Source organism: Mauremys reevesii, linkage group 1 (genome assembly GCF_016161935.1).
Source record: "Mauremys reevesii isolate NIE-2019 linkage group 1, ASM1616193v1, whole genome shotgun sequence".
Taxonomy (NCBI): Eukaryota; Metazoa; Chordata; order Testudines; family Geoemydidae; genus Mauremys; species Mauremys reevesii.
The window spans coordinates 64,603,522-64,613,463 of record NC_052623.1 but is presented as its reverse complement, the minus strand read 5'-3'; the positions used below and the strand labels follow the sequence as shown (position 1 = coordinate 64,613,463).

The 9,942-nt window shown below is 41.1% G+C and overlaps 1 protein-coding gene across 1 annotated transcript in view; it reads right to left on the bottom strand.

The window, feature by feature from the left end:
- Positions 1–6,902: 6,902 nt before the first annotated feature.
- SIAH3 (siah E3 ubiquitin protein ligase family member 3) overlaps positions 6,903–9,942 on the bottom strand; it is a 66,452-nt gene continuing 63,412 nt past the window's right edge. Inside the window, exon 2 of the mRNA XM_039507804.1 lies at positions 6,903–7,663. Coding sequence (XP_039363738.1) covers positions 7,070–7,663 — 594 coding nt within the window. The 3' untranslated portion in view covers positions 6,903–7,069. The remainder of the gene's footprint in view (positions 7,664–9,942) is intronic.

Genomic DNA, 9,942 nt, shown 5'->3' with positions numbered 1-9,942 from the left:
TTCATCAGACACTATCATGCTTTATCATTTAAAGTGAAAGGTGACATTGTAAAAATGACTCTATGAGGTTCCATGTTTATTGACATTCTTCATTAGTCAATTTGCTCAGTTGATGAGTAGTAAAGAGATGATTTGCCTAACTGCCAGCCCTGCAAACTCAAACTGGGATCTGAAAGTCAGGCTGTGGTTGTTCCTGCTTGTGCATTATCACCAGTAATGAAGAATTTGCTTGAAGATGTTGCCTCTCCTGATCTGCACCATAGGAGTCTATTGTCCTGCTATGTGACCACAGAACACATTGAAAGTTATAAATAGATAATGGTGTGTGTACATGCATCTCCTTGGAATACCACATTCTGGAAATGAGGGTGTAAAAAGCCTCTTGCATCTCAAATGTCAGAGGGGTATCCGTGTTAGTCTGGATCTATAAAAGCAGCAAAGAGTCCTGTGGCACCTTATAGACTAACAGACGTATTGGAGCATGAGCTTTCGTGGGTGAATACCCACTTTGTTGGATGCATGTCCTGCATCTCAGTATCTTCATTTCCTCTCTTTCTGCCAGCCTGTGCAGCCACACAACCAAATCTCTCCCTGCATCAGTTAAGATTAGGTGATTTGGTTTTTTAGCCTTTTCTGCTAAAATATGTTGCCTTTTATAATGTGTTGTATAGTCCTTAATTTCATTATTAAGGTATACAGTGTTTATGTTTTTAGAGTTCATTATGATAATCTAATCTGACTTTGTGCATAACATAGGCCACAGAATTTCACCAAGTGATTCCAGCATCAAGCCCATAACATGGTTGAGAGAGAGCATAAATTTAAGAGGTTTAATAGGTGTTCCTCTTATCCCACTATAATGTACATTTCAGACTAACAGCCCTGGTGCTTAAAGTGCTTGGTTAAAGGGCACTTACTCATCTAATGGTTGTGCTTTTATATCCAGGACCAAAGAAAGGCATCTGAGACTCACACCCATTAATAAAGAAAAGGTTTTGGAGAATCCAAGATGCAAATGGAGCATTCCCCTGGCATATATCCAGGATTCAAGTTACTTAGAACCAGTGCTTAAATTTTTCTGTGACTATGTCTTCACTGTTATATATGCTCGTTACTTCTTTCGAGTTAACCTAGTTCAATCGAGATTGGCACACCCGAGCTGCTATGTTCACACTGGCACTGCACTCGCTTGTGAGTTGCACTATGACATTTGGGGGCACATTCCAGGGTTTTTTGCACTACCATAAGCTGAGCCTCTCAATGAATTCTTCCTCAGTGAATTGTGAGAGAATTTGTCCGTCCCTTCTGGACACTCAGGGGGAATGGTGAAAAGGCACTGGCTAACTAATGACACTAGGCTGCATCCATACTGCAGAATGGTCACGTTAGTTGACGATTTGTGCTAACTCAGGCTGTAGCTTGTATTCTCTAATGGGCCAGTCAAATTGAATTAAAAGTACCATCACACTCGACTTAAGGATTTTTATGTGTGCACAGGACTCAAGATAGGGGTAACACCAAAGTTGTAAGTCAAGTTAACTTGGCACAAGCCCTTCGTCTGTAAACAAGGAATCTGATCTGTCAGGGAAAGAAGGCTCATGGAGGCATGGGTTTGAGGCTCAGGTTCAAGGGCTCCTAAATCTGAGGTTCTGAGTTTTTCAAATCTTTCTCCTTTGAGTTAACCCTAGAATAGAGACCCCCCAAACTGTTGTCTATGGAGTCTGGATCACTCATGGTGGGCTGGGTGCTTACTGGTGATGCTTGCAGAACATGATGCTGGCTCCCTCGAGTATGTCTACTCCACAATTAGACACCTGTGGCTGGCCTGAGGCCGCTGACTTGGGCTTGTGGGGCTTGGGCTAGGGACTGTTCAATAGTGGTGTAGACGTAAACCCCAGCCCAAGCTCCAATGTCTATAACTCACGTATTACATCAAAATTAATACAACAGCACACAGCTTCCACTGTGTGGCTCTGCAGAATCAAATACATTCAGAGAACAGTTACTGTGATGTAACGTTTCTTTCTGAAGGCCATATCATGCCTTTGGATATATGTGTGCATCCCTAATGTCTTCAAATTGTTGCCCTTCTTACATCTGTGGTACTCCATTGTCTTCAATGATAATTGAAGACAGGCTTTTGCCCTAACAACTCTTTCAATGATGCATGTGTGAGAATATGAGAGCCAAGTCTCTTTCTCCTATCTGAGGTGAGTATGTACTGCTCACTGGATTAAAAGGTAGTGCGAACTTCTGTTTGTGTCTAAAGTAAACAGCTCTGTCTCTGAATACACACAGGCAGCAGATCTCTTGTGTAAGGAGATGTCATTTTTACATAGTCACTTTTGGGAGTAGAACCCACATTAACACATGCTGTCAGATGCCGATGCATGCTCTTATGGTATGTGTGTTGTAGCATGAATGGCATGCACAGAAAGGTAACCAGTGCCTCAGTACTGGCCCTCAAGGCTTCACTCCTTAGAGATGATGAGCGAGGCACTCTGCAGTGATATCTATCTTTTTTTCTAAAGCAAATCATTAGAAATTTTATTCCAGAGTTCATATTCTCTCCTGGTTTTGTTGGTTTGTTTATTGCTCTGTGTCTGTTTATATTGGAGGGAATGTAATGTTATGAAGTAATGTTCCAACAGGAAGAAAACTATCCTCCATTTTGCCACCCAGAGCAGGCTCCCCCATTATTCTGAAAGCAAAATGAGTGGCTGATGAGACCTAATTGACTTATAAAGAGTCATCTATGTATATGGTGTGGGCTTAATTCTGGATGGGCTAAAAGGACTAGTGTCCTCTTACTGAAGACCCTAAGGTAGAATTCTGTTGGTTAGAGCAGGGAAAGGAAGTCAAATGTTCTAATCTGACTGTGGGCAATTCACTTGGCCCAGCCTTACAGGAGTGTCATGAAAATTTACTAGGCTAGGCCCAAAATCTACTCATGTACCTGTGACGCTGCACCCCATAATGCTTTATGGGAATATGACATAACTGGAATATGTTTTGTGCTGCCTGTGCCATGTAACATATCTCTGTAAAAGTATGGTCTACTGTATCTATTCATCCTATTTGTACACATATATCATTTTGTACTTAAGGTTAAGAATATTGGCTGTGTACTTGCTTAGAAATCAAGCAAGATTTGCGAGGCATTTGGTCAGCTTCTTTAGGAAGGAATTCACAGGGTTAAGTACCCGCTCAGGAAGCACTTGGGGAGCAATGGATCTTGGAATGCTCCAATCCACATAAAAAGTCTTCCTGGAGACATACAGGATACCATGTGAACAATGGCTTCTCTGAGTCATGCATGGACATGTGACTTGCCCAGGTGACTCCAGAACTCCTTCTTGGAGCTGGACTTTGCATAGGAGTGAGGAGGGGGTCTTCACCCACAAGGGCTGTGGCTCAGCAAGACAGGGTGCTGGGGTCCTGAGCTGGCAGGGAAAACAGGAGCAGAGGTAGTCCTGGCCCATCAGTTGGCAGCTCCCAAAGGGGTTTCTGTGATCCAACACATCACAATAACCTTCACCATGAAGGCTGATGATAATGGGGGAAAAAACTAATGCTGTTTTTCTCATTTGTCAAAAAAATATTCTCACCCTAAGCAAGTGGGGAAATATAATTTTACAAGGTGGACTTAGCTCAGCCTCAATTTCCTCATTACTAAAACAAGGATAGTTATCTACCTCTCAGATATGTAAAGCTTAATTCAGCAAAGCTTCCAAAGGGCTTTGAGATCCTTGGATGGAATGTATGCTAGAAGCACAGAGTGTTCCAGTATAATATTAGTTCCAAAAGTGAAAAATCCAGGTTCTCATTTGTGAAACCAAGCCCTGGTTGCCTTTCAGCCATGACAGGAGAGGTATAAAAACGTATAGTAAGGCCATTTCAAGGATGCATGCAAACCAAATTTCACTGATTCTATTTGCCAACATTTTCTAATTTCTGTAGCATTGTTTTCCCACTGAAATAGTCCACTTCATCTTCACTTTGTGGCACAAAGGGTTGGTCATGCATTTTGAACAATGAATCAATTAGAATGCCTTCTATGTCAGGAGATACTATACAAATCTGAAAACATTTGAGTTTTATTTAGCAGATACTCCAAAAGAAGCCATGTAAAAGGAGTCACTTAGATTGACCATGATTAATTTGGGGAGCAGCTATACTTCTAGTGTTCTGCGTTCTGTCATCCCCACCCAGAATAGAAAACTATTTCATTATCAGGTTCATATGCTTTTACCTTAGCATACAAAGGCCTGGGCTGGTTTAAGCTAGTGGAGCTATATATATATATATTTAAGCTATATATATATATATATATATTTAATATATATTTAATATATATATATTTAAGTTCAGTAAACGATCATTTGCCTGAGGAGCTAGAGACTCCAGTTTAAAGCCACAATATGCCAATGATTTATTTATTACTGTTATTTAAGAAAATGTGCAGCAGTTTCCAGTTCTGAATATTTAACTGTGCATAGAAAAATAAGCTGCTCTGAAATTCCTTTTATTTTAGTGCATTAAAATATAACCAGCACATTCCAACCAGAATTCACTTAGAGCAGAGAACTACGCTACAGCTTACACTGTACCACTGTGATCTCATTATTGAGACTGACACTTCCTTTTTAGAAGTCATACTTCATTTCTATCCACTTATGAATGGCAGGCCCGAGCCTGTTGATGAAATCTTGACTTTTCTTTGATTTTCAGTGCCACCAGCTGGGATAAAATCCTAGGTTAAGAGTCAATGAATGTCTGTAGCTCAGTATTATCTTCCTGGTATTCAACTCAGAATCAGGAAAAAATTAAAGGCAGGGTTCCACCACCGATTTTTACGGATGAGCAGAGTGGGGCCTGAGCCAGACTGTTCAGATCTAGACTTTCCCATTGGTAGAGGGGCACTTGGATCTGGAGATTTTGGCATTGTTTTTACTAGGAAACAAGGCGTGTTCTTAACTTGAGTTAGCTGACACATGGTAACTAACATGAGTAAACAGCTAGTGATGACAAGGCAGTTTGTAGTTTTCATGTGACTTAGTAGGTCAAAGTAAACCCTAGGTTCTCCCACTCAACCTAATACATGTGAAAATTACAAACTACCTTGTCTTAACTAACATGAGGTAAAATCTTAGTGAACTCAAGCTAAGAACACATCTTTTCTCAAAGTGAAGATGTACCTTTAGTTTATCCTTCTATATACAGTGGTCAGACACAAAGTTCAACTCCACATCTGGATCTGAACTTGCCTTAAATTTGGAGATACTCAGATCCAGGGTATTGGAGCTGATTCAGTACCAGAAATGGGTCAGAATCAAGAGCTATCACAGAATAATAGCTCTGTGAAAAACCCACAAATTTTCATGACACTACTCTCACTTGGTTTCCTATGAACATTTTTGAGCAGGGGGATGTATAGAAAAAGGGGGGGGGGGAATGTAAAGTTGGAGGAAAAAAAGATTCATATTGCAGGTAGATATTCCAGCTGTCACTTTAAAATCTGTATTAATGAGTGAAAGCCATGAGGCGGAGGGCCAGGAATACAACAGCACAATCGCGCTGCAACACTTCTCCTGGAAACTTTTGCAGGCTTTAGATTTCTTTTCTGAAAAATGCCCTTTGAATATTTGAGAAAATAAATGTTAAAAAATGAAAGCCCTCATGATAGATTATGGATACCTTGATTTTAGAGACAGATTGGTTTTCCTCTAGCAAGCCAGCCACTCTCGAGAGTGATATGAGAATATAACTTAATTTGGTTCAATATGACGTCCAGCTGGGTGGTGTTATCTGATTTAAAAGGTAGATTTCCAGGCCCTGGATCAGTGAGGAGTGAATACTGTGTAGAGGTAGTGGGTTTTTCTTCAGTGGACAGAGTAATCTAAGGGATGAATGGATCATCAGTGCCTGTTCTGTATAATGAGAGGCCAAAGCATATCCTCTAGGATGTATCTACATTGCAGCTGCCTGCATGCCTTCCAATCCAGGTAGATGGTATGTGCTAGCTCTGCTTGAGCGAACACAATAAAAATAGCAGTGTGGAGCTGCCCTAGTACAAACCCAGCCAACCCACTGGGTCTGTACTCAGGTGGCTAACACACACCACCACCTGTGCCACAATGTCCACGCTACTACTTCCAGTGTGCTAGCTTGAGCGACCATAGTTTATCCAGGCTGGGGGGCAAGCTCCCAGCTGCAGAGTCGACCGGCCCTTAGACTATAAGTTTTTGAGGGAAAGGACTGCCATTTGTTATATGTTTTTATAGTGCCTAGCACAATGTGGCCCAACTTGTTCGTGGGCTTTAGTCTCCACCTCATTATCAGTGTTAAATGATCATGGCTGTTATTGTTGTTAATAAACAATAACTGTGGGATAAATATGATCTGCCATTTGATATTAGGTCTATGATTCCCCCTTGCCTTTAAATAGTGATACTGGCTCCTAGAGGTGGTGGGTCATATGATGCAATGCTCTATGCAGACCATCTGCTGAGGTCTGATGGAGTATTGCATGCTGGAGCTTGCCGTCTTCTCGTGTAGTGCCTTAAAGCTTTGGACAGCTGCAAGTTGCTCCATTTTAAGCAAACTAATTGCAGTCCCCCACTTCCTATGAAGTTGCTAATGAGTGACACCCACAAATGGGCCAAGCAGGAGCCTCTGTCCCAAAGAAAATATTTCACCTTACTACCAGGAACTGAGAGCGTCATTAGTACTTGGTTATTAGGCAGACGCTAAAGGAAAAGTATTTGCATAGTGTAACCAAACCAAGGATTCTACAAGTCACCCTGCTGGTTCTTTCCATGCTGGCAGTCTCTGCTCAAGAGATTCAGTAGCTTATTTTGATGGAGACAACAACTTGATTATCACCGTTAAAATGTGTCGTAAAATTGTATTAACAAAACAGCGAATACATTACACAAAGGCCTTAATCATAGGATGTTTACATAATGCCCACTGTGGACAGGTACGAAAGAGCATAAAAGACCTGAGACCCCAAAAAAGTCCATTAGTTCTGGCTTTCTCAAGCTGCTGAAGCACAGAGTTTTCTTCTTTACATTTCTGCTTCAGCAGCATGAACTTTGCTCGCAGTTATTGCAATTCCTATAGCCAGGCTTCCATTATCAGAAAAGAGCTGGGCCAGTGAGGTGTTAAGGACAAGGCAATCGCCGTCTGATATGACAGAGTCAACGCACTCCAGTACCGATCTCGGGGTAGCTTCCCACTTCAGGCGCCTCTGATTCCTGTTGAGCTCGAGCCTGTAGGTGAAGTTATCGGCTTGTGTGGGGGTGCCAATCAACATCATGGTGGCAAAGAACTGGGGGTGGCCTTCGTATTTCTCCTGCTTCCTGAGCACAAGCAAAAAATGGTGGCCCAGGCAAGAATGCATTATTATCCAATCTGTTGGTGCAGGGAGGTGCATGTCTGTGGCCAGGAAAACAATCTCTGCCCCATGAAGGATGTTGATCCGGTGCGTCTGTCTCAGATGTGATACCACCACTTCTACATGGCCTTCCCACTGACAAGAAAACAGAGGGCACATGCAAGGAATCAGTTGCGGGTCGTGCACTGTCTCAGGGGGATGGTGGGACTGAAGGCTGCCTTGCTCTGTGGAGGTCTGACCGACTGCATGCCTGTTTGATACATACTGCAAGAAGAAGAGAAAAAAAACCACGATGAAAGCTGGGGATACCATTCCAGGCACTGACTTGGAACATACTTACAGGGCCTGGGCCTGAGAGGTGCTGAGCACCTGCAAATCCTATTGACATCAATGGAAGCAGAAGGAACTCAGCACCTTTGAGATCAGACATACCCACTGTGAGCAAGATGTGGACTTGTATAGACAGCAAAAGGTGCCAGCAGCTGTCTCGTTCTGCTGGGGAAAAGATAAACCAGCAGGACTGCAATAAATCATCTTAAATGAAAGTGATGTATGTGTTTTAAAAAGCAATTGCATTAGTTCAAGGGAAACAAATCTGTATTTTGTAAAAAACAAGGAGAGTATGGGGCATTGTATGCAGTTATGGCTCTTAGAGCTCCTAACAGGGAAATGCAATATTTATAGCTTTATTACCCTTTAATGAGACACTCTGGCAAACATGGACTTTTTAAAAAATCTGAAATAGCATGTTGTATAACACATAATTTGTGAACCAAAATCAATTTTCATTGTGTATGATGGCCTCAGTATTTTTCTTTATGAAAAAAATATACTTTGTGCCTAAATCTTGCTTTTTTTAATCCATATATATCTAAAGGTGGACACACGACAGACTGAGGCAGTGGCACAATAGCCCATGCACAGAGACACCAGCTCTTGGAGTCCTGGTGATTGTGTCAACATTTCAGCTTTCATTACAAAAAAATACAAGTTTCTATCCTCATGGTTGTGAAGAAATGCTCAATTTATGTTTTTGAATTTAATTGATGAAGTGACCTCTGCCTCAGACTGCGGGCATCCTGAAACAATAGCTATGAGCGATAGGAACTGTCTCATACATCTCAATGGGGAGCTAACTCCAAGATCCACTGCTTTGAGGAGACCTGCCAACACCTCCTCAGCACAGGATTTTGTGAGTGACAGAGGAAAAAGAATGCAGTGAGTATTCAACCCTTCAAAGTTCGCTCAACACTAGTGGCAGTTTACTACTTGAAACCCAAGTCTTGAAACCCATTTTCAGCCATGGGAGGTGTTCATGCACCAGCAAAAGCAATGAGAGACAATGAGTATGCTGCTGCAGAACAAACCATGTGCTGAAATGAATGTGTTGATATAACACATTCGACACTTTGTCCAGTACTGCTCATTTTAACACATTTCACCTGAAGCAGGAAATAACAGTGTGTATCAGAACAGCTATCACCTGATTATGTCTCTAGTAGAACTGGGAATTTATCAGTCCATTTGGCGTTCGCTTGTGAATGTCAAGTTGCTGAGGCCTAACTATCCCACCCTATACCACATTTTGGACTGAAGTCTCCTTCCATTATTATTTCCACATCACTTGGACTTTGTCACCCCAGACATCCTGGGGGATATCCACTCGTAAATTGCCCCACTATGTAAATGATCAATATTCACTTGAAAGGCATGATTGTATAGTCCAGGCTTTTCAGGCAGTTGAATTTTGATATGTAACCTCTAAAGATACAGTGGGCGGAGGACAATGTTAAATGTGCTGCTGTGTATTAGGTGGTACTCACTGAGACCCTATACATCTACTTTCTTCGATATTTGATACAAAGAGTAATGGATCATTTAAACATGTACTGAACCATCTAGTACTTGCTTTGGAGAATTATTACTCCAAATTATTATGTATGTATTTTGTTGTGTTAAAATCCAAGAATTTAAAATTTCCAACAAGGTACTGAACCAAAGACTGATAAATAACCAGCATTGCCTGGAAAATAAAGTAGATCATTATAAACTAATTAAGGTGTCTGCCTTTAGCTGCCTGCTTATCATAGAGGGATGACAAGTTCACACTTTATCCTGCATTTCTTCCTTCTTCTTATTTGGATGAAAGTTATAGTTAATTTAAACCATCTTTGGTGAAGGAGGTTGTTGCGACAGCAGATCATAAAAGGCCCTTTTTTAAATCTCTGAAATGCTAATTGCTTCATAAAATGAATTCTAATCTCCCCATCTAATACAATGGGTGTGAGCAATTACTTTCACTCAGCAAATTGTTAATGCAACATTAGTGATTATACTAATTAAAACTAATGAACTCTTACTCACATGCGGATAAACCTCTCAACCACTCAACAAATTCCAACCGTCTATCAGTTTTATTTAACTTCCATTTTGGAAGATGGATCTTAAATTAACCTCTGGAATAACATTCAAAATTAGGTTTTTAAATGTAAAGCTTTATTAACTGTGTATAATTCCTCTCCAAAGATTACCAGAGTCAGATA